The sequence below is a fragment of the Gossypium hirsutum genome, chromosome D02 (genome assembly GCF_007990345.1).
Source record: "Gossypium hirsutum isolate 1008001.06 chromosome D02, Gossypium_hirsutum_v2.1, whole genome shotgun sequence".
Classification (NCBI taxonomy): Eukaryota; Viridiplantae; Streptophyta; class Magnoliopsida; order Malvales; family Malvaceae; genus Gossypium; species Gossypium hirsutum.
In genome coordinates this window covers 59,952,176-59,979,346 of record NC_053438.1, presented here as the reverse complement: position 1 = coordinate 59,979,346, position 27,171 = coordinate 59,952,176, and the positions used below count along the sequence as shown (strand labels likewise).

Below are 27,171 nucleotides of genomic sequence, written 5' to 3'. Positions count from 1 at the left end.
CCAATATGATTTTATTCCCTTATTCAAGATTAAGCTGCAATCATCAAGTTTAACTTATGCCTTCATATGTTGAACATAGCAAATTCTCTCCACTAATGTAGGCAACATAGAAACTTGAATCAATAAGTCTTTTAAATAGGTTGTAACGTGGCTAGGCTAGGGGTAGGTAAAAGATAGATAAATTTAGGCTTAAAACCCTGGACTCAGCTTCAATCTAACCTTCAGAATAATTACCTTCAATACACCAACTAACTTTGTTTTCACATGCTTTTTTTTGGTACATCTATTTTCTTTCAAGTACATATGCTCTTCTCTTTTTTTTTTCTTTTCTTTTTTTGGCATGAGCATTTTGTTGTATGTACTACAATTTTTTTGAGCATTTGATACTTCTTTTCAATCCTCCAAACTTATTTTTAAAGAATATTCTGAATAGTACTGAGTCTAGTATTTGGGACAATTTAAAGATAATTAAGAGAAAGGTGATGGCTAAATATTGCAAAGGTTCAAATAAAATTGGGTCATACAGTCTCAAGGTTGAGTTTCAATGGATAAAAATTCCTCAATGTTGGCTTGAAAGGCTCAAACGGTCCAAACAAAGTTGCCTAAATCATTTTCAACATTCCATGCTTCCTAGGATTTCGCCTTAAGAAACTACTAAGTCATTTCTAGAGCCTTAAACTTTCATGCATACCTAACTTTCTTAAGGAACTAAAAATTTTATGGTATGATTTGCATGCTTTATTAAAAATACATTTATGTCATAGTTCAGCTAACATAACAATTATTGAAATAATCGAATTTTATTTATACTGAAGTTTAGCATAGTTAACAAAATTTCAAATTTTTGAACAAAATATATCCTACTCATAATTACAAGAAAATTTTATTATGAGAGGAAATAATTTCAATTTTTTGGTCCCTCTACTTAAGATGAACAATGTTCTCATTGTTAGAAGTGAATAGATGCTATACACCAGGTAGGATTCTAGAGAATAGGAGGTGAGTCAATTTGATGGCTTAAGTACCAAGCTCCCTCTAGATCCAATCCTAGACATGTATATATCTATTGCCACACTATGTACTTTGCAACTTGTTCATTTTTATTTATGATTTCCACCTTTTATTTTATTATACGAAAAATAAAAATCCTAATAGAACCTAATCCTAAAACATTAACTAACCTAGGAAAGAAAATGAAATAAAGTAAACACCCCTCCTTTTATTTATTTGTAGATCCCTCAGAATCTGACTCATCTTTTTCCTTCCTCGACATTGGAGTCCATGGTTTGAGTATAAAGTCTTGAAATTTAGGCACAAAAACAAACGGGTTATGAAATATATATTATAAATGCATCTCTGATTGATTCATCCCGCATTTTTTAGTATCTCCAATAATCCTGTTGCTGCAACTACATGTGTTGCAGCATAGCCATTATACCAAATTGTTCACTTCATGGAATGGTGCTAGATAAAAGGACTCTCAGCGTCGAACTTAGGAAATCTGTTAAGATTGGTTTCAGTTTTGGGCAAGTGGGTGAGTAGCTGAGGGTAAGGTTTAAATTTGAAGAGGGCGGTAGTTTTAAGGATAATTTAGGTGCGGTAGTTGGTGACTTCGAATGAAGGTGTTTGGGGTGGTGATTCAAGCAGTTAAGGGCTGCAACATCAAGGGGTTAAGTGAGATCCACTATTAGGCTACTTGAGAGTGGCAGCGGAGCAAGGAAAAGGATATAGGTTTGTGCAGAAAAGGGTTGAATATTTCCTTTCCTAGTAGTATTTTAAGCCTATTGGTAGCTCATTTTGGATCCTAAGCTCCTATACTGAAAGTAAACTAAAAAAACTCAAAAAAATTAGTGCTTGGGGTTAAAAGTAGACCCCTTTTTTTAACAAAACAAATACTTAAATTCTTCAACCTACTTAGAAAAATATTTTTTGAAAAATTACATTAAATTAAACTCTTAGGAAATACTTGAGGGTCACAGTCTTAGACAGAGTTTTAATTAATGTAATAAACCAAAGAAAATTTTATCAAAGTCTACCATTTTATTCAAATGAGAAAAAAAAACTAAAAACATAAAATAACGATAGAGAAAGTGAAGAGAACTCCCTCCATTTTATTCAGGGCCGTCATTGAGCATGGTGGTGCCAAATGGCCATTTGTCGTACCAACCATAACCATTTAGGAAGTAATCATATTCTTTCCCATCAAATCTGTACAACATCTTATTAGGGAAAGAAAACCCATAATGATCTTTCATGGTGGCCTTATTTAACTTCTTGTAATTCCTACAAATTATCCAACCTGTGACTCAAATATCTACAATAATACACCCGACACCCTTCTTGTGCTTTTCCAAAACAATAAATGACTCTTCTTCTCGATTCTTGGTGAACTCAACTGAAATCATGATAGGTAAAAATGGAGGTAAACTCAAATAATCATATTTCAAATGAGGAGGCAAAGTCTTCATTTCCAATTCGACTGGCTCTTCAATCAACACTTTTGGTTGTGTGTACTCTTGAGATAATAACTCCAATGATTTCAATGGAACTTCCTGAGTGAATCCCTTCATTTTAGCTTCTAACAAAGCCAAACATTCCTCGTCTTCATCATCACTTGGCGAATCCGCTAGCAGAATACATTCTAACGGATCATCTACATAATTGAGCTCTAGCTATGTAGAAGCCAGTGATTAAATCTTAGAAATAGCATAACAATCTTCAACTACATCTGAGGATTTAGCAATATCGAAGTCATTAAAAGTCACCTCATCATCAAAAATTCTTTCAAGTCAGTATCTCATTGATGCTTCTAGAATCGTTGAGGATATGGCAATGGTGGAATCTTAGCTTTAACTAGACAACTCTTCTGTGGAAATTTTTCTACATCTGACAAGGGTGTTAGATAATCAGAACTAACTGGTTTAGAGTTTACCTCATCAAGATCACTGAATCTGACTTCTGTGATACAGGAGTTTCAACACTTCGTTGAACTTTCTCTTTGTCTTGAGCTACAACAGGTTCATTTTGACCCTCAACCACCTTGGGCTCCAATGTCTTTCCACTTGGCAAAGAGACTACTTTGCAATGTTCTTTGCACAAATTCTTGGATTTTCTGTGTCGCTTGGCCAAATACCTTGGGGTTTATTTTAAGTTCATTTGTTACTCCATGGAGGGGTTTATTTTAAGTTCATTGGCCAAATACCTTCGCTATGTATGCCTTTAGCAGATTCTCAAGATGACTTGAAAATTAAGTTGGTGGGGTTGTTGCACTTATTGAGAATATTTCGACGGATAATTTGGTCAAAATGGCATAAAAAAAGTCGCTATAGTCCGCCCATTGATTACTCCATGGAGAATTTGGATGATTCTGCCATGAAGAGTTATAAAAATTTGATTACAGACCATTCCAATTCTTATTTCCCATGTAATAATTTGACTCTTGATTCGATGGGCAATTTTCAAAGAAATGGCCATCTCTACAATATTCATAAGAAATATTCTCGAACTGGTTCGGCTGCTTGTCTGACAGATTACCATTGAAACCATTAACAATTATGTTCTTAAGCATAGAAGACATAGAGAATACTTGGGCTCCTAAAGAAGCAAGTGTGTCTACTTTATGTACTCCTGTTGCTTGTCTTTCTGAGGCTGCTACGTTGGTTGGCCACTGATAGTTATTGCTAGTAATTCTTTTAATAATCTTGTAAGCACCATTATAATACTTACAAATAAAGGCTCCATTTGCCAAAGCATCCACCATCATTCTAGTATAAATATTTAAACCAACATAGAAAGTCTCCATTTGAATGTAGCAAGGAGTGCCGTGATAAGGGAACTTTCATAATAACTCCTTTAACCGCTCTCATGCCTCATATAAAGATTCTTCATCAAGTTGCTAAAATAAAGTGATTTCATTTCAGATCTTGGCGGTTAAAGATGGAGGGAAACATATCATTAAGAAACGTTCAACCAACTCTTGCCATGGAGTTATGGAACCAGACGGTAGGAGTTTAACCACGCTCGTGCTCTATCTCTTAAGGAGTATGGAAATAATCTCAGTCTCAAGGCATTCTCAGTCACCCCGACTAGTTTAAATGAGTCACTCACTTCTATGAATAGCAAAAGATGAAAATGTAGATCTTCAGTAGGAATCCCACTAAATTGACCCATATTTTGCAACATTTGGAACATGACCGGCTTCAGCTCGAATTGTTGTGCCTCGATTTTGGGTCTCCTAATACTCGGACTGAGCTCGTTGAATATAGGAATAGTATATTGTTGAATGGCACATTTTCTTTCATCGGCAACAATGATCGGATTGTGAATATTATAAGCGAATGTTCCTCTTGGATTTTGGTTTGGATTTTCGAAATCCATATCTTTGGTTCTTCTTTGGTTCGCCTGTCTTCTCCTTTGTCAGAAAGTCTTCTCAATTTCAGGGTCTATGGGAAGTAAGTCAATAATTTGATCAATACTCATAAACACCTGAAACAAACACACACACAAAAAAAAGAAATTAAAATTTAATAGAAAAAATACACCAAAATGCAAAATTAACAATTTCACAAATAATGTCTTTTAAAACAGTCCCCAACAACGGTGCCAAAAACTTGGAACGACGAAAATGTGCAAGTGTACACAATCGCAACAAGTAATAAAGTGACAAGTATATGTCGAGTTATCGTACCCACAGGGACTGTCGAAAGAATTATTTTTGAATGCAATTTTAAAAACACTTTGGTGAACAAAATATTTTGATTTGAAGAGGTGATTAAAAACTAGGCTTTTAACAAAGTAAAATAAATAAAAATAAATTAAAAGTTCCAATACACAATTTCAAAAGATGATTTTAATCAATATGACATAATTGTGCTAGATTATTTACACTTCTTCACTTAGAATTATTAAACTCATGTTTATGTTGTTACAAATAAATTCACGGCAACTCGATAATTTACTAACTTATTAACATACTTACTTACCAAAAATCCATTTATCTCTTGACTATATCTCTATTTCAATTCAACCGATTAAACAAATTTTAATAAGCAAATGTGTTAATGCACATACATACTTATGAAATTAAAATAATCTCTTGTACATATCTCAATGCCAATTCAAACAATTAATTCAATCTCATAAGCACGTAAAAGATTACGTGAGGTAACAATGTATTTCTACCTTGAAACAGTTTAATCACAATAATCTTGCAAGTTATGCAAGGCTTATGTATCGTTAGATACCATTGCTAATTTAACCCTCAGCTACCTTAGATGATTAAACATGCACTGATTAAGGATTGTGTCAAGTAATTACAATTTCAATCCGTTTAAATAATTAATTCATTAGTTAGCTTACAATTGTAATGCAAGAATAACTTAGTCATGGTTTTACTTCCTCAAACATCTTACATAGGCATATAACAACACAAACACAATTTTAATAAATTAAGTAGATGAAATGCAATCAACCATAACACGAATTAAATTTAAGTCATATTAATTAAATTAAACATATCAACATCACAAATATTCATAGACATGTTCATAACAACAACAATAAAATTAAAAGGATAAGGAATAAGAATCAAATCCGGTGTTTCTCTGAGGCTTGACTAGTTTGCTCCGCTCCTCCTTCTCTGCTTGTTCTTGCTGAACTGAGGCTTCCATATACACTTGAAGGCTGCTCCAAATGGTGTTTGAATGACTCTTTTTCAAGAGGTGGAATCGGCAAGGGAATGGGGAAGACAATGAAGAACAATGAAGAGAGAAAAGTGAGAGAGAAGTGAAGAATGAATGGTTTTTAGATGTGTTTGAAGTGAGTAGCCAATGGGGTATTTATAGGTTGAGATGGCTGAAAAAATTAGCAAAAATCAAAAGCCATAGAGTCCCCCCATGGCCGGCTACACATGTGGCAAGTTTGAAGGTTTCAAACTTGCTATTTTAAGGTAGGGGCAAATATAGAAAGACATAAATTGTGGAGGGGTTTGAATGCAAATTCAAGGAGTCTTCAAGGGTTATTTTGCAAGCCAAATAATCAGTCAAACAAGCTGATTGGGTAAGCATGTGGGACGGTTTTGGGCTGTCCAGTGCTCGGTTGGATCAATTTTCTCGGTTCAACTCAACTAGACCTCTTTTCATAATTAATTAATAATAATTTATTTAACCCAAATTAAATTGGATTAAAATTAAAATTAATTATATTATGAAATAATACACATAATTTGGACCGTCTTCGACTGAAAAATTAATTCACCTCGATGCCTCAAAAATTGCTTCTCGATTTTGCGCTTCTAGCAGTGTCTGCTGAGCCAATTTTCGCCATTTGTGAAAATCTGTCAAAAATGATCAAAATTAATTAAAATTTATTATAAAATTAATTAAAATTCAACATGTTAATAATTTAAGTACATTTTTATTTTTTTTATAATAATTATATATTTTTCAACAAGAATTTTACCAAAATTGCATGAATTTGAGTTAAAAAAGACATGAAAAAGTTTGTATATTTTCGTGTTTCCAATGCCTAGGAGAGGAGGAGAGCCACCATGAGAGAGCAAGCAAAAGTTATCCACAGAGAACCACCAGATTCGACTAGCATCTCTTCTTAAACATGCATTAGTCTCAGAGAACCGCCATTGGCTATTCATCTTTCATCTTCCTCATATCTTATTTGTTGTTTTGTTGTTGTGTTGACGAACATGACTGCAAATTGTGTTCTTGCTTTCAATTTAATGAATCTTTGATATGTTATTATTGATTCTTTGTCATTAATGTTTGTGCTTATGATTGTTTAATTGTTCAAGTAATTACATGTTCAACTTACAAATGCATGGCCATCATTGGTAAGTAAAACAAATTAATTATTTAATCTGAGAAGAGGTAATAATTTTTAGACACACATCTTGAATGGTGCATGTTGAAGCCGATATTGAAAGATAATTGTTGCACGCATAGTCCTTATAAACAATGCCTTAGAAGGTGATCTTGATTTTACTTTGGAATATATATATGTTAAGTAACTAAAAGATTGATGTAGAACTTCGAGAGAAGCCTACAACCTCAAGAAATTGGATTAGTAAATCATCATATTGCCACTAATTAATCGTAACATTTTTTAGCATTGTCTTTATTAATTGCATGTTAAAGAGAAATAATTATTCTACCCTTTCATTTCATTATTGTTAAACTTGTCTATTGCTATTATATTTTGTGTTGTTATTTAATTTTTTGCATACTTTTTTTTATTTAAATTAAGTCTTCAAATCACAATCTCTATTATTCACTAAATGGTTAATTATTAACTTTGCAACTGTTGATTCACTTATACAATACCTATAGAGATGATAACTATATAATTACTACTTTATTACTTGCTTATGACTATGTACACATGTACATAACTTAAATATCGCGAACAATAAGAAATTTTGGCTGCTTATCAAAGTGGATTTAAATCAAGCATATGATTGTGTGAGGATGGATTTTATAAAGGACTATCTAACAAACGCAGGCTTTCTAAGGAATTTGATTTGAGTCATAATGGACTGCATCACATTTTCAATCAATGCAGATTCTTTAAAATGGTGCTCTAACGAATGTATTCAAATCAACAAGAGAAGGTTGCCCCTAATCTCATTACCTCTTTGCTTTAAATGTAGGGCATCTTGGCCAAAGTACTCTAATCGATGAAAATAGTTCATAAAAATTTAGTTTAAAAATAAATTTTCAATTAGCTTCAAATTATTGCTACTTATTCCCTTCATAATTGCAAGTGCACAATATTATTGTCAAGTAATAATTACAATGAAATAAATCCATTAGAAAGTATGTTGATGATCAAACCCTTGGGAAAATGTTACAAATGATATCAACTATTTACTCAACCCATTGATTAACTAAGCTACTAACATAAATGAGAAAAAAAAATAAAGTAAATATCAATAATGAATAAGAGAAATAAAAACACTGTAACACATCTAACCCGTCTTCGAGGCCAGATTAAGGTTACGGAGCATTATAATGCAAAACATAACCTTAGACATCGCAACATGGACCAACATGCAATTCACATATTTATATTTGATAACATAATTTAAATATGATATGCATACTTTTACGGGCCTTAAATTGGACTTAAGTGCCCTAAAAATAGTTTGGGAACTATCAGGGACTTATACAAATCAAAACAGAAACTTCAGGCCAAACTTGAAAATATGCAAAAACAGGGGTCACATGCCCATGTGACATATCCCAAGCTGTGTGGGCATTCGAACTATGGGACACACCACTGAGTCCCCGCTCATGTGTCAAACTGTGTAACTCATTGACTTGGGTCACATGACTGTATCGCAGGCCATGTGCCAAACCCATGTGCCAAACCGTCTGAAACCTTCACCTAAATTAATATGAAACATGGCCATGTGTGGCACACGGCTGTGTGACAGCCCATGACCCCGGCCATGTGCAGCAAAAAGTACCCCTAAAAAAAGCCATTTCAAACTCAATTACTTGCATACCAATGCACACCATATTGAACCTATTTCACATGGTTAAGAGTATATTCAAAGCAAAAAAACATGCAAAATATCCATCCAATCTATGACTAACCAATATCTCATCAATAGACTTTCCAATTCACACTCCAAAACCATTCATAAACTAAATTATAATATCATATCTCAACCACATTTATCATGAATACCAAAAGACCATTTCTTTTCAAATTATACCATTAAAACTTATCACTTTAGATAGGTGAAATTAAAATGACCATATCCATAAAAGTTTAAACATATACAAGCCAAACCAAACTATATATACAACTAGAAACAAGAAGAGCCAAAATACACCATGTGATCAAACTAGATAAACACCTATTACATGCCAAAGCACATATATCATTTTATCACTTCAATGAACCAAACACATATCAATCAACAATTTCTCTCCTAATTCCAAAAGACCATGCACAACTAGTAACAAAAGATATTAAAACATACCAAAGCTTGGCACAACCCAAAGCATACCAATTTAACATACAACTCTATACATGTCATTTATAACCATAGGTTAAAACATTCAAAAACCACCAAAACGGATCAATGAATAGTGTGATCATGCTCCAACGATGTTCCCAACTGATCGAGCTTTCTGATGACCTACAAAGAAATGAAATAACTAACATAAGAATTAAGCTTAGTAAGCTTGTATAACATGAACTTAGTCTTACCGAACATACAAAATTTAAACCATTCAAACATGAATTCATTTATATGCCAATTGCACATCTTTAATTTCTATACACACACGTTTCAAAGGTTAGCAAATGAATAATAAGACATATAAATGCAACCAATCTTGAATGTGTGTAATCAGCTTTGCCTTCCAAATTCCATTCAACACTTAGTTCACCATCATCAAATCTTATATCAAATCTTCACAACATTAATTTTCAATTTACAAATTATAACCATGTAACCTTCCATACATATATTCATATTCATTCCATTAATCCTTAATTGCCCGATGTACCTAATGAAATAACATTGAATACTTAGAAAATGCTCATATATCCATTTTACTCTCTAAACCCACCACAAACATAACTAATTAACATATTTAAAGAGTCATGAAACATATAATTACAATAATGCATTTATATCCATCACCAAACTATATTATTCAGACATTCATCTCATATTCCTACTTGTGATACATATCTCACCCAAAACATGTTACCTGAATAGCGAACGATTGAACGATGAGATACCAACCTTTTCGTTGATATCCTTTTTGAATACATCCTTTTCAACCTTCTTCAATGGATCGTTTATACATCATCAACATGGATCAACTAGTTATTGGCAGCCGATGCCTAACGGATAAACAATAACAAAGTATTGTGCCCAATGCTAGTCGGATAAACCGAGAATAGGTGTGCCCTGCACTAGTCGGATAAACCCATAATGTTTTGCACTTAGCACTAGTTGGATAAATTGACAAATACATACGTAATTACCTAATCCAAATTTTACATTTCATAATTCAACCATCTGCATATTCATAAATATATTTAAGACATCAAAGTAATAATTAAATTATTTAAAGTAAATAAATAAATAGATTTCGAGTTCACATACTACAAACTTACCAGGACTAAACTGCAATAACGACAAAAGTCTAGGGACTATTCCGAAATCTTCATTTTTTTACAATTTTAAACTTTTTTTGATTTAGAATATAATTTTATTTCAATTATTAGCCCAATTTCACATATATTATTCAATAATAACCTATGAATTCTTATTTACAAATTTATACATTTACCCCAAACTTTTTTCATTTAATTCAATTTAATCCTTAAACCCAAACCATACAAATTAATCATATTCTTTTCACACCCTTGCTAGCCGATTGTCTAAGGTTTCCATATAGCCCTCTATACAGTATAATTTTACAATAAAACCTTGAGATTTTACCATTCCAACAATTTAGTCTTTAAACATTAAAAAAATAAAAAAATTACTTTACAAAAAAATCTTAATCAATAACCAAAATTAATATTCTACCATTAAACTTAAAAAACACACTAAATTCAACAATAGAATCTTCCAAAATATTTAACAGTCTTACAAATTAACCCCTGAGTTAGCTAGATTAAGCTAAAACGAGCTCAAAAACCTAAAAATTACTAAAAATGGGACAAAAATCACTAACCATGCACATCACCCATGCTTGACCAAAAGCTTCCTTCTTCTCCAATAGTTTTTGGTTGTGAATAACACACTTGGATAAGATGACAACAATGGTTTTGTTTTTAATTATGTTATAATTTTGTTAATTACCATTTTGTCCTTTAATAATTAATTAAATTTCATGGAATTTGTCATCAAAACCGTCCACTATAATGTTAAATGGTACAATTACCCATTAATTCCTTTAATTTAAGTTTTCATATCCATTTAATCCCTTTAACATATAGATTTCAACTTTTTCATCTTTTACGATTTAGTTCTTTTCGCTCAATTAACTATTTAAACGTTAAAATTTCTTAACCCAATTTCAATATAAGCTTAACAACACACCATAAATATTTAATAAAATATTTATGGGCTTGATTTATAGAAACAAGGTCCCAAAACCTCATTTTTTTAAAACCACTTAACTTTATTGATTTACCACTTGAACTTAATTATTCATTCAAATAACATAAATTATCAAATCAAAATTTATTATAATATTATATTTGACTCATAAATATTAAATAATAATATTTACGAATTCACTCGTCGGTTTTATGACCCCAAAATCACTGTTTTCGATACCACTAATAAATGGGCTGTTACAAACACAATGGAAAAATAATGAAAACATTAAATTACAATTCAATCTCAATTTACTATTGTAGTGGTTAAGGATTTCCTTTAGTTGATGGCAATTAATAAACTATTTCAGATTCTATCAAATCTAATACTAATGATAGGCCAAGTGCTAAAAGCAAATGTGTAACAACCCTTACCCGACCCGATCGGTGAGTCTGGGCAACAGGATGTCACATTTGTTGTCGGAGCAACTACAATCAATTATATAATAAAATGATCATTCAAACATATAAACATGTCATAAACACATTTACAATACGATATACAATCAAATTCAAGCCTTAATCAAGCTTACAAAAGCTCATTTGTTGACTTGAGCATGAAATAGGACTAAACTAAATATTTTCAAAATGTATTAAGATGGTATCGCAATATCTAAAGCTCAGTATCATAATATTGTAAGCAGTATCAAGACTTCCAAATAAACCAGATAGGTATCACAATATCCAGGATTTGGTATCACGATATTGAAGACGGTAGCCAAGTTTCCCCAACCTGAGGATAAAATTGCAACATTTTCAAAATGGATTAGGGCTGGTATTGTGATATCGGGGACAGCCCACTATGTCCTATTTTTGGCCAAATACATACTTTGGTTTCAAATTCAAAACTTCCACACAACCTACTCAATACACCCAACAAATCACCAATTTGGCCAGATTCAATCCATAATAAAAAAACATATCAAGTCAACTAAATAACCATTTCCATCCACATATCTCAGTATAAGATCATTTTAACACAAACATACCATTTTAACTTACTCAATACCTTTGACATATCACCTTATACCACACATTTATAAACATATCATACCATTAACCATTTATCACATATGTTTCAACCATATCAAACAGACAGACCCTTAATCATGACATTGCATAACAATCCAACTATCCACATGACAATGCCTTTACTTATACCAACTTAAGTTTAAATATAACAATTTGTATGACATACTTAACTTAAACATACTAATCAAAATACCCATTCATCTAAACATCACAATTACCAATTCATGCATTTTTAAATCATATGCAAAGTCAACAATTAGATCACATATAAGTATATATCAAATTCATTACCATAAACACATCACAAAGATTATATATATAGCAAGATATCTATCTACATGCCATAACTTCGAACTTAAAACTATCGAAAAGTTACTCATTCAATAGAGGGATAGTGTGAGTTTTATATGATCCGCTTGATGTATTCTGTAAGATGATCTATAAGGAAAGAGAAAACAACCGAGTAAGCATATCAAACGCTTAGTAAGTTCATAGGCATTAAACAACAACTTACCTAAATTTACAATCTAATACGATAAGTTACTAGCTTGACATGTTTGCCTAAGCGAGGAAATCATATACCAACAAGGTGAGTTTAACATATATCGTATCATATAGTAATTTAAACCAATAACATTCCAATTCACTTACAATCTACATTTTAATGTCATTCATATAATCAATCAACATTTAATTAATTCAATATCAAATTCATTTCAATTTCCAAAGCAAATCAATTAATTCTTCACGTTCTCATATCAATCTTCTGGACTTGTATATCCCGTTTGCATAATCTTTCGTATACTATCAAAATTAATATTTTGTAACTCTTTTTTTAAGCATTATCTCACAATATCAATTCAATTGATATGTCATTATCAACTTTACATTTTATACCCCTATTAACCTAACTCAGACTCGAACAGATACACTGATCCAACCAAAACACTGATTTGGCATCCAATGCCTTATCGAAATGTCCGAAATAAATAAATTACGCCTAGCACTCATCAATTTAACCAGAATAATAATAATTGTGTCCAACACTCGTCAAAACATTTGAAAGAAAAATGCGCACAACGCTCATCGACATATAGTCGAAATAGCTCTTACAAAAACTATCCTATGGCATGCCAACTATATTCGACCCTGCTCGAACAATTAATAGGGTAACCAATAATCCAATTTCATTTTAAGTTCGATTCCTATTCTATCAATTTCAATATCATCAATTCATCAATAAAAATATCATTTTATACATAGCATATCATGATTCATCTCAATTCCAAGCCAATTTCATAATTTTATCGAGTTATACTATTTTCAATTCTATTCAATTTGTTCATTTATCTCAATAATCAATAAAATTCACACCAATATGATTCTATCAATCATAAACCAGTTATTAATTCATTAAATATCTCAAATTACTATTAATCATATTCAATTTATCATTTTTTATGATTTAGTCCATATCTCACCCTTTGTATCAAGTTGCAAAGAATTCAAATTATTATTAAACATACACAAAATTCATAATTCAAGTATATAATAATTTAAATAAAATCATACCATATGAGCTTACCTAGAAAAATAACAAACGAACCTCTTTAAAGACTAATCATAAATTTCATATTTTTTCTCTAACTATCTTCAATTTGATTCAATCCTCAATCTACTTAAGAGCCAAAAGTTGAAAGCTTTTAAACCCTTTTCTCTTTTTTTTTTGTTACGGTTAAGTGAAGAAGATGTTAGAAATGTCATCTTTTTCTTTTATTTTTCTTTTATACCTTAATTAGCTTTTAATTAATCTTAATTAATTAATAGAATCTTAATTAATTAACTTTTAGTCTCAATTAACACAATTTAACGGATTCTAGCTATCCACCACCATTGTTTTCTATATTTAAAAGAGTCCAATTGCTCAATTTGTCTTTCGGTTATTGAAAAATCCATAGTTGTTAACTTTTACCAATTTTACAATTTAGTCCTTTTGCCTTAATTAAACTTTATACTAACCTTGTAAATATTAAATAATAATATGTACAAACTCAAATATCAAAAATGGAATTTCAAAACCACCATTTTTTACAACACTAAAAATGAGTTGTTACAAAAAAGTATCATAGTTGCACCTTTTCTGATACCTCAAAGTAGTTTAACAGTTTACCAACCTCGTACTAAGTATAATGTGGTCCTTAGTTAATCATTTTATCTAAAAGTAATCTTTAATAATTTTCTGGCTATATTGCTCAGGCAGAGTAAGAAGGCCTCTCAACCTACTTCCCGTTTAAAAATATTCAATTAAACTATGTCACCTAGAATTAACACATGGACTAAAATAAGAAAATTAAACTCAATCTTATTCTTAAATCTAATTTTCATCCTATTTTGGTTACTATACCATTAACCTATGGATCTCCCAACCACATAAATGATTTAGCTCATTGTAAATTGGCAAACAACATAAAACATATGAAAATTAAGCATAACTATAAGAGAATTAAATAAAACTAAGAAAAACTTAATTATAGATAATCTTTAAAAAATTTGTCGCTATTCGTTCACAAGAAAATTGAGAGTGGAATGTAAAAAACGGCTACAAAACTAAAACTAATAAAAAAATCCTAAGTAAACATATAAGAAAGTCTAATGAAGCCTCTATGCTTTTGCTATTTACAAGGCTTTTCTAAGTCAAAATCATGAGCTAGGGAGGAAAAGTCCACGTCGAAGTATCCAAGATCCACATCACAACCTTGGAAGGTAAAATTGAACTTCCTCATTTCCCTACCTTTTCTCACTCTACTTCTTCCAAATCCACTTCTCATTCTTTGAACACAAATGTCTTTAAAAAGCTTATTTAATTAAAAAAAGCATTAAAAGCATTTAAAATAACATAAAAACACTAAATATAATCTAAAACTCATTTTACAATAATTTGTCGTAAAAATGAACCTAATAATTAAAAACTAAATAAAAACCACCCAAGAGCAATGCAAATGTAAGTGAATTAAGACCTAAAATATGTAACAAATATTTGCTCATCATATTCATAGGGGATGGAAAATTATGGTCCTGATAGCTTGTCAATCTCACATCTATTTTCTCTAGATGATCTTGTGTTATTTTGCATAAATTACTTAGATTAGGTAGATATTGTCAAGAGTATACTTGATCATTTAAGCATTTCTTTGGATACAAAGTTAATGCATAAGACCTAGATTTTTCCTACTAATACTAATGTCATAGTGGCAAAATCTACAAGTGATAAATTGGGGTTTCAACAAGTTTTTGGTTTAAGTTTATATTTGGGTATGCCTTTGTTCCATTAGAGGTTTACAAACAATACTTTCAGTTTCATACTTAAGAAGGTAAGAAACAATATGAATACCTGGGATGTGAAACTTTTATTCGTGGCTAGAAGAGTTACATTGGCAAGGTCAGTCCTTAGTGGTTATTCTTAATTACTTTATGCAAACTACTATGATTCTGAGTGACATTTATGCAAAAATCAGTAGTCTCACTCGTAACTTCAAATGAGAATTGTCAAATTCATGGGATTGCAACACACGACACACTCATCCTTGTTCTTTTAATTAAAAAAAGAATGCCACATGATGAATGCACACTAAAGTCATCGACTGACGCGGTGGATTCAATTTAGATGAGAAAAAATACCCTTTTTTATATAATTAAAGCCTACCAACATTTCTCTAAATATTTTTTAAAATTATAATATTTTTATAAAAAAACCAAATATTAGATTATAAATTAAATATATAAAAGAATTATTCTAACCATAATAAATAGAAGGGATAGCATGTAAATGAAGAAGGCATTGTATGGTGTGGAAGGAAGGAGGATGGGAAAATCTAAATTCTTATCTTATCTCATATGTTGGCGGTAAAAAGTCCATCGCTCTATTGATTCTATTTCCTTCTATAAGAACTCTTTTTTGTCTTTACAAATCTCATTCCATTATTTACTTATTTTACAATAGGCTTAAGTAATAAAAAAGCCCTTGAAAAATAATTGTAAATTTAATTGAGCCCCTTGTCAAAAAATGCAATCAATTAAACCTTTAATCGAAAATTAGTAATTAATTGAGCCCCTTGTCAAAAAGTGCAATAAATTAAACATTTAATCAAAAGTTAGCAGATAATTGAGCCCCTGTAATATGGTTTCTTGTTGAAGCCCCTGACAAACTATTAAGTACTGACGTGGCAAGTGATGTGGCGACTAATGCGGCATCTAACATAGAAAATTTGATGATGTGAAAAATATTGATGTGAAAAGTTAATTTATATTTTAATTATTTTTCGAGGAATTAATTGTTTTTAATTATTTTAAGAGCGCTTAATTGATTTTTTTAGATTATATAAAAATTCTCAAAAAATATTAAAATAATAAAATTTTAAATTTTTATAACATTTAATAGTTTTTAATAACTTATATAATTTTTATAAATTTATAAAATTTTAGTAATTTCTAATAATTTTTCTAAAACTTTTTAATAAAAAATTACTACTAATATTTTGTCTCCTTCACATGCTACTCTACATCATACCTTAAACCATTTTTATCAACGTCCGTTGCATCAACTCTTCTCAATTGGAATCATTGCTAACCACTCACCTCAAGTTACCAAACATTATATTCATTATCTCTCAAACTCCGTACTTGACACCCTTGTTTGATTTAATAGTATTTAATATTTTTTAAAAAAGATTCTAGTATTTAATTAAAATTATAGTTTTTTTATAATTTTATAATATTTTAATAATTTTTAGATTTAAATAATTAAAGGAATTAATTAAACTTTCCACATCAACATTTTTTAAGTCAAATGCTACATCATGTCACTTGGCACGTCAGCACTTAAAAATCATATTATAGAGGTCAACAATGATTAACTTTGAATTAAAAGCTCACTTAATTGCACTTTTCAACAAGAAACTCAATTGAGTTTTTCAATTATTTTTGAGAGGCTTTAGAATAATAATATTATTTTCTAGTTGGCGTCTCCGCCTCTTCTTTAACGCCTCATCTCCCTTCTTTGTCTCCGGTCATTCACTTTGGGTCATATCCCAAGCCAATGCATTACTGTTCCAACGTGATAGCAACAACTAGTTTAATCACATGCGATACGCGAAGTGACTAATAATTTGAACAACCCATTGGCTGAGTTAGTAAATCCAAATTCATCTCACAATAATTCTTTATCAGAAAACACCAAACACTCGTATCATATCTGCAGGGAGGGGCATTACCATCACCATCACCATCACCACCACCTTTACATACCGTCATTTCCACTATGTGATAACAAACCCCTTCAGATAATGACGAATAAATGGATTACGCAAAATAAAATATTATTTTTTAAATATAAGTAGAAATATTTTAAAGATTAAAAACGATTTTCTTCACATTTCTTATCCTTTACATACCAATTTCTCATTTAACAAACTCAACGAACACTAAATATTTTGCAGGCTCACATCCATGAAGGTGTGGCTCAAAAAGCTGACACATGTGAAATACCAGATAAAATGAATTATTGTTTGTACAATTATTATTTATTCAATTAATAAGCTCAGCTAGTTCATGGGGGAGATGCATGAGCATGTATATTTATGATTGTCAGTTATATTGATTAAAATTATATAAAAAAACATAATTAATATATACTGAGCAATAATAATCAGTTAAATGTTGAATTAATGGCAATATATCCATACTAAGGTGAGCAGTTTATGGTGCTAAACTATGAGCTTCCATTATACTTATTGATTAGTTGGCATAATCTATAGAGAATTAAGTATAACTTTACACATTCACTATGATGTATGCCACTGATCAGACGTATAGCAACCAGTGGTTTTAGGGTTCAAATAAAGTTCCACTTCCCAAATCAAATCGTGACTAAGAAGATTAGCTAAATGATGCCGTTTTTCGAAAACGAAAGGAAGTTGATTAACATTTAACAAAGAATTGTTGAAGAAGCAGCAATTAAGGAATTAATTGATCCATAAGAAAGATGATGAAAGAGAGAATAAAGTAGAGGGGAGTTGAAACTGAAAGATGAGGTTAGGGTTAGGGCAAAAGGAGGATGGAAATTAGATGAGATAATGGACAGCTTTTTCTTTTGGGTATTATTTAATTTCTGACTTAAAACGGTACAAATACACAACAACTTTTAGCCTGTGTCTAAAACCCAACTGGAACCTAAACAACTCAAATGGCTTAAAGACCCTAGTTAACCCCTACGTGAGACAACTCCATGTGACCCATAAATAAAATTTAAATTTTGAAACCCTAACCCCATCACTTAAACACCGCAAAGCAAATTCACAGTTCCTTGAAAACCCAATTATTTGCAAAGATTTGTCAACGGAAAATCATCTCAAAAATGGTGAAAAGAAAATAACACAGACCAAAGCTGGAGGAACAACTTCTGAGCGCCGCCAGTGTAATCATTCAGAATTATTTTCTTCTTTATTTATTATATTCTAAACCTTTCTTCAACTCCCCAGATAACATTTCTTTTTTTAATTTCTACTTTGAAAACACAATTAAACTACTTACCTTAATCTACCTCCTTATCTTCTTTCTTGCTCTAAAATCTGGATCCTTTATTACATGTTAGATTGAGACGTGTAGATTCAGACCCATAAACAGAAATCCATTTCTTTTATTTACTTTTTCATTGAGAATTTAAAAAACAATAAAGTAACATATAATTACTACAATATCATTGAAATCTTCAATCCACATCAATCAAAATTGAAAGCCCCTCAAAACGACAACTCCCATTACCATTTTTCTTCCCATTTTTCCTTCCATGCTTTCATTCTCTCTCGGAAATGGACCAAGGCAATTACTTCTTAGCTGGCGGAGCTGACATCCAACTTCAACTTGTTCATTTCTTGAATGGGAGCAACTTTTTTTTTTTTTTGGTTTTTAAATTCAACTAAGTGAACATTTTTCAACGTTGACATATACATAATTATTAGTAACCTTTAATAATTTGTGACAGATATTATCCTGAAAACCCTAAAACAAAAAGCTGAATTAATACGCAATATGGAATTTTAAAAAATGCTTTTGGTGAGATGAAAGTAACGCTCTTAAAATAAAGTACTCGCTGCCTAGTATAGGGGACTGCTAAAATATTATAATCGCCACATTTATTTATAAGTAAATAATAAGAGTAGTATTTTATTTACTTACGGTGAAAAATAACGGATAATTTTATTTAATTTATTAGCTAAATTCCCGTAATTAGTCTAATAGTTAAGAGCTGTTTATCCATAAAATTCACTCGAGTTTAAATTTTCAGAAAGCAATGGGGTACTTCTTTTTGGATGCAGTGTGATGTGAAAATATTATTATTATGAGTGTGTGAGTACTAATATTATCAATTTTAGAATTTTTTTTATTATATGTTTTTTTAATTAAATTGATATTTAGTTAACTTGTGATATTAGCTTAATCAAATTTTAATATTAACGTGAGTGCAAAAAAGAAATAAAAAAATATTTATTAATTACTTATGTAAAAATTTGTTGAAATGATAAAATTAAAAATTTAAAAATATTAAATTATTTTACAACTGAATTAATTTATTCCATAAAATAAAACAGTAATGTTCATCATTTCTCCATTGACATTGTTAATGGATATTTCATTGTAGGAGAGCAAAGACCTCAAGAAATAAATTGTAGTAACAAAATATTAAATTTTTAGATAGAGTTACATAACATTAAACTCAAAACATAATAAAAAGAAATGCATATAATTAATCAGTAAAATTAATAATTAACTTATATTTTAAAATATTTTTAACTATTTTAATAATTAAATAAATAGAAGAGTCTAAGTAGATTATGGAGAGTTAATCTGAAGTATGTTATAAAAATACCAATGTATGTATGGGTGAGAAGTGAGGCTCAAATTTATTTATTTATTGGGTTTTGGGCGTAAAAAGAAGGAAGGAAAGCAAAAAGGCATGAACAAAAAAGGGGTCACTTTCTCTAGATTTCTCTCACTATTTATTTACTATAAATACAAGCATATATGCTTATTCTTTATGTTATGCTCCATCTCATCCACCACAATCCGAATTCCAGGTGCCAAAGCTCCAGTGTTCCTTGTTTCCTAGGGCATTTCTCTCTCGAGTGATCTCCTAGATTTAGCCAATGGAAGAAGCATTTAAGACACTAAGCGGCATCACTTTTGTTCCTGACCCTGATCCTAGAGACTCCATTGCCGACCATCCGAACAAGTGTGCCGCCTCTACCACTACTGCCGTTACCCCCACGACATCTAATACCCCCACTAACAAGCGCTCTCTCAAAGAAAATGGTGGCTCTGGTGGAACCATGAGGTACCGTGGGGTTCGCCGCAGGCCGTGGGGGCGTTATGCTGCTGAGATACGAGACCCACGGTCCAAAGAGAGGCGGTGGCTCGGCACTTTCGACACTGCTGAGGAGGCTGCTTGCGCCTACGACTGTGCCGCTCGAGCTATGCGTGGAATCAAGGCTCGAACCAATTTCGTTTACCCGGCCACCGAGCCTCACTCCGCCTACGACCATTTCCTTCCACCTTTCAGCTTCTCCAAGCAGTCTCAGTCATCCATCAGGGATCTTAACTGCATCCGTCATCAGTTTGGGCAATCTTCAAATTGGCCACCGTTTGCTAGCCCACATGCGGGTGACTTCTCCGGCGGTGGGTCTTCCACTCAAAGAAATGCTTCTCTTAACATGATTTTATTTCGTGACTTGTTGAATTCATCTTCAAATTCCTCCCTCCACGTGCCTCCGCATCAGTCTCTTCCTGACCATTTCTCTTTCACCAATGGAACTTGTGCTTCTTCGTTTCCTTTCACTTTTTCATCTAATTCTAGCGTTTTGCCTGGTGGTTCCTTGTTGAATTCCTCAATCAACAACACTAGTCCACGAGCAAGCGATAGCATATCTGATTCTTTCACTGGCTCCACCATGACACTTCCTCTCAAGGAAAGCAATTCAAGTCATGCAACTGTCACCCCTACCACTGATGATATGGAATTTTTCCCGCAGGAGCCTTCTGACTCTGGTTTGTTGCAAGAAGTAATTCAACGGTTCCTTCCCAAACCCAGCTCAAAGAAACAAGATGTTTCCGCTACAACCACAAACTGCACTTACCATTCCATATCTCCACCGGTAAATGAGATGACATTGGGTCAGTCCCTGAGTGGGTTGAAGAAGGAGCCTTTAGGCTTTTACGTTGATTACAACAATCAAGCAGTTCCTCAGCAGTTTGAGAGTTTCAATAGAACCACGGCGGTGCATTATGCTAACGAAATACCAGCGAAACATCTACAGGTGGGTCAAGACATGTTGGATGATATCTTTCAGTACCCAGAATTAATGAGTGTCCTTGCAGCTAGGGTTCAAAATGGTTGAGAGCAAGTTCAAAGTTGAAAATAAACAAGTCGAAAGTAGATGCAGTGTTTAGGGGTTTTTTTTTTTTTTTTAAATCCTGTCGAGTAATCCAAGTCTTTTAGGTATATCTATAGGAGATTAAAATCATGCTGTTGTTATAGTATGATGATAGTATAATCGTCATTATTTGCCTGCGAGTACTAGTTTTATAAGATGTAATGAAAATCCCTGGAGGAAAGCGTAATCTTACTAATCTTTTTCTCTGAGTTACGTATAGCATGTATCTTCTTCTTCTGCTTCTGCTGCTGCTGCTGCTTCAGCATTGGAAATAAGAAAAAAAAATTAAAAGTATTTCTTCTTTAGTGGAAACAAATTCTGAGTGAGGATGGTTTTGAATGTGGTAGGGATAGCATAAATTGCGTTGACCTTGGAACTCAAAAGTCTGATATTGTCCGGCTGGCTCTTGGATTTCTATGTTTCCTTTAAACATTAAAACGGCATTGCTTAAGGATCTTACTGGGTTTTCTGTTTCCTTCTGAGTTTCGCAAACCCTAACTTATATGAAATGAAATGAGTTGGAAAAAGAGAAAACATGTAGAACGAAAGCTGTAATTCATTCTCTTTTTTCTAAATTAATTTATGGTTCAAACTGAAGTAATGATTAAAATAAAAAGACACACAGTGATTGTAATGGAAGTATATTGCTTTCTTATTTATCCCTTTTTAGTAACTCAAAATCAATTACTTTTGCAAGTAGCTTTGTTGGGCCAATTTCACAGTTGGGAATATCAATTAAAATTTTAGTCCAATTGTTTTACCATTTAAAAACATATACAAACTTAAAGACAAAGTGGCTCAGCCGACTTTAATCTCTTTTATTTTTTAAAGCTAATTTAACAAAGTACGGGTGCGATGAAACATGGTTAAGAATTTGGTATAACTATCGCAAATTGGCTCAGTGAACAGTCACTGGGGATGAAAGTTTGAGTTGGTATTTTAGCAAAATGATGGCTAATGATTCTTGCTCATGGTGTTGGGACGAGGTATAGAGTGAGGTTGGTTTCTAGCCATCGATAACCATAGTGTACAAGCATAGAAGGTTAGACTTGATATGAGATGATTAGACAAAACATTGTCAAGCTTGAAGAGACGATGGATGTTGACGGTAACTCTTCTTTGTATATATATTCTAGGAGTAACCTTGTGTAATGTGGTTTGAATGTAGATATTAATTGATTTTACTTATCATATACTTATGTTGTAGTATAAAAGATTGGACTGCATCCCTAGCCTTTCCCCATTATGAAAAAGTCGAGATGGAAAGGGAAAAAGTTTCTGTTCAAGTGATCCACAACCATAAATCAAAATGTAAATGTGAAAATTCAAAATCTTATTGATGTTAAATAAACATAAATCAAATGTGTGACCAATTCAGCTAATTGTAAATTAAAGGAGAAATAAATGCAGAAGACGTAGGCAAACATTTAGTAATGGAATAAATTTGCCTCTAGTACAGAAACCGTGGCCCAAGCAATGTCATGAATACATTTATTTATTAAGGTTATTCACTTATGCGACAAATTTTGTCTATATTGGTTAAATGTGGGCAACGGTATCCATGGACGTCAGCCGCCGAGGGTACGTAGGTGGCAACCCCTACCTTAGTCCTCCTCCACACTCTACATACCAGGAAGACTTCATAAGGCAGAGAGGCCTAGGCCATCTAATTCAACTTTTAATTTAATTTTCTTTTTACATTTTTCTACCTAACTTTTAACTAAGACTTCACTCAATTTGGAATTACCAAGCAATGAAAAAAAACGATATTTAATTAAAATATTTGACTTTATATTATTTCCATTTCTTCTATCATAATATGAATAATATTTTGCACTTATTAAAATATTATGAAAGAATTGTGTTTACTTCCAATTGCTTGCATAATTAAAGGAATCACAAGATATTAAGTTTGTACCATAAAATAAAAACAATTAACATCAATCCATTTTTAAGCATAAATTTTTGAATATAATGACAAACTAATTATATTTACGCAAATAGTTCTAAGTGTGTCTTTTTTTTTAATCTAAAGATTTATCTTTAAATAACATATGTAATAAGTTTGATTCTCACAAATTTATGTACTTAAATGTTTAGTTTTGTTAAATTAATATCATATAAATGAAGATTGTTATTTTTAATCATTTTATTTTTCAAATATTGTATATCTTAAAATTTATTTTAAATTAGTAAACCAATTTAATATATTATAATTAATATATACAACTAACCCGTACATCACACGGGATAAGAAACTAGTTTATACTAAAAGGGGCGTAGTCATCTCATTAATTAATCAACATATTTATTTGTTTCTGAAAATAATGTAAGCATATTTATTTTTTTATTAAAATATGTTGTTGCTCCCTTGATAAGTTTTGATTTAAAAAGTTTATTCCAATCATTAGTATTATTTGTATTTCTTGTTAAAATTTATTAGCTGGACAATGTGAATTAGACTATCTTCATATTGTGTGGCATATGATTGACTGGAAATAAACATGTTTAGTTGACAAATTTCAACAAAAACTACCAACAATAATGATAATTGGACTAGAATTTTTTAAATGAAAAAAGTAAGATAATTGAAATTTTGGCTAAATAAAGCATATCTGTTGTTTTTATTTATTTATTTGGCTTTTTAGGCTCTCTTTTTTTAATTTAAGGAAACATGTTGTTTTTGGAGAGAGGGTATGAACACAACGATAATTTTTTAACGTTGGCAACAATAAAATTTTTTAAGGGCCTCAACGGTAATTTTTTCCTATAAATACCATATCATTTTTCATTATTTTCATTTAAATCCAAATCTCTCAATTCTTTCTAAACTCTTAACTCTTTCAATTCTCTCAATTTTCTCAAGTTTTGTTCTAAATTTTCCGATACGTTTGTTTGAAATATTATAGTTTTATTGAATTATTTGTATATTATTCGTTTCGATTAAATTTTCATGAATGTTAACCTCTCTGATTCATTTCGACAACAAGCACATTTTCGCCGCTCAAGCGATAATGGTAAGACAAAATTTTTAACTTCTGTTATTTTCAATTAAGTTAAATTTAAAGTATTTTATTTTTTAAAATATTTTAAATTAATTTTTTTGTCGACATAAATAGGCAGATTATCGTGTTCTAGAAAGGCTAATATATAACCTGTCAAATAGCCCATATACCAAAATTCGTGGTTACTTGCAAGACGCGGGATTCTTGCATGTGTCTCGTATACTCGAGAGCTGCAAACTCAATCCTACACCCATCAATACGTTGGGGGAAAGATGGAAGCCCGAGACACACATTTCCCATCTTTTCATGAGGCGAGTGTATAATCACACATGAGAACATAGCTTTACAACTTGGTTTACTAGTGGATGGGTCAGTCGTCATGGGATCAATAGTCATTCTCGGTAAAGATGGCCTTTGTAAGGCATTTTTGGGGAAAGTGTCAAGTTTTACAGTGGCCAGATAGATATGAAGTGGCTGGAAACAAATTTCAAAGATCTTTCTAAGGACGCACCCGATGTCGTCAAAGAAAAATACGCTCAAGCATTCATCCTAAGGTTAATCAAGGGCATTCTAATGCCTGATAAATCTTGAAATTTGGTACACATAAAGTGACTACTACACTGAGTCGACTTCAAAGAAAGCGGACGAATGAGTTAGGGATCAACTGTGTTGGCCATATTGTACTAGGAGTTATGTTAGGCGACAGAACTAGATAAAATTTCAATCGGTGGTTGCCTGCTCCTGTTACGGTCATGGGCCTGGTGGCGACTACCATTTCTACGTCCCCAGGTAAACAAACGATATATGTTCCCATTTGTGGCAAGGTAAAAATCATTTCTTAATAAATATATAATTTGTATAGTAAATGTTGTTTATTTATTATATGCTTGAATTAACATATCGCTTGTAATTGGTAATTGGTACTTGAAGATGCGTTTAAAGTAGCAATTTTTACACTATGTAAATGTTAGTGGACGGTGACAAATACATTTGAAATGTAAGTTAAAAAGAAAGAACAATTTTTTTTACAAAAAAAAGGAAACATTGTAATCAATTTTCTATCGACAAAAAAAAAATGAATGCTAGCGACATGAGGCCCCAATGTACCCTTCAATACAAAACATGTTGCTTTCGTATGCATTGGGTTTCTACAATACCTGTATAACCTCTATTGATTATCCCTCTCCCAAACAACCATATTGGTGTCTATCTGAGTGGAAGTCAGACGACCTCTTGGGATGTGAGCAAGTTCATGTTTGGGGCTAACTTGAACAACGCGCTGGACATTGGTGACCACATACTCTCATCTAGAACGAGTAAGAATTCAGGTCTCCAAACATTAGCCATGTGTTCTAATTTTTACACATCATTGATATAAGGCATGTACTCAATTCGTATATACGCATATGCAACAGTTACATGTGCACATTGGAATCAAAGTGCTTGAAATCTCTCACAATCGCAAGCCCTTTCTGGTAGGTCGACACGATATGATGCCCTTAACATGTCCTGGTCGGGCCTAACGTACTCCGTGACCCGAAGTTTGAAAGTTTTGACATGAGTGACACACTACATACATAATGTTCACTCTCATTGTATTTCGTCTAATTTTTTTCATGACATCCTCGCACCAAACGTGACTGTTCGCTATATACCCAACATATGCCGCATCCCACTTTGGAAATAAGGCAGCCATGCGAAAGCATGTTTCTTTGACAATCGAGGTTATCGACAAATGATGCGTCCTCTTTAGTACGGAATTGATGCATTTGACTAAGTTTTTAGTCATGTGCTTGTACTGTAGACCCTCATCATATGATTATTGTCGTGTGTGGATATGCTAAGCGAATTGTGCAAGTGTACACGTTGGATCAAGTAATAAAGTGATAAGTGAGATCATCTCTACAAGGACCGGTTAGGTATAAATTAGTCAAGTTATTAAAAACAAGTGTGTTTAATGCTATGGCAAAAACAATAATAAGAATGCAGAGATAATTAAGGAATATTGGTGTGTGTAATATGTGAACTCTAACAAATAAATGAAAATGTTATGGCAAGACAAGAGTAAGTATGCAATGGCAATTACAAGAATGATTACGTGAATAATATGTAAACAAGTAACAACTAAGGATGTGAAAATAGAGATGCTACAGCAAAGGTTAAAGGATCTACGATGTTGAATCATAAGGCTAGGATTACCAAGAATCTACCCTTATTAACCAATAATGCCTCAGCAAGTTCAGTCTTATTCTACTGCTCGGAATAGTTCTACTGTGGTCTGCTTCTTTCAAGATCTAGGCCTTGAGTTACCTCACCTAGGGCACTATATGTCTATAGGCTTTAAGTTTGGTTCCTACTACTGCTCTTCTCCTTTCCGTACAGAGCGCTGCTCTATGTCTAGAGTCTGCTACAAGTACTCTTTAGAGTGCTCTTGTCCCTCATTGTCCGTTTATAACTCTGGTAAAAGTTGGTTCATCAAAAGAGGCTTAAAATAAAGAATAGTT

General features: G+C 31.9%; 1 protein-coding gene and 1 non-coding gene across 2 annotated transcripts; both read left to right on the top strand.

Moving 5' to 3' along the window:
• The first annotated feature begins 3,818 nt into the window (after positions 1 to 3,818).
• Positions 3,819 to 3,925, top strand: LOC121215224 (small nucleolar RNA R71). Its single transcript, XR_005910953.1, has one exon. It is a non-coding gene; the product is annotated as a small nucleolar RNA R71 (small nucleolar RNA).
• Positions 3,926 to 20,378: 16,453 nt separating this feature from the next.
• Positions 20,379 to 21,626, top strand: LOC107907869 (ethylene-responsive transcription factor ESR2). Its single transcript, XM_016835180.1, has one exon. The coding sequence runs from the start codon at positions 20,379 to 20,381 to the stop codon at positions 21,624 to 21,626; it is 1,248 nt and encodes a 415-aa protein (XP_016690669.1).
• Positions 21,627 to 27,171: the final 5,545 nt, after the last annotated feature.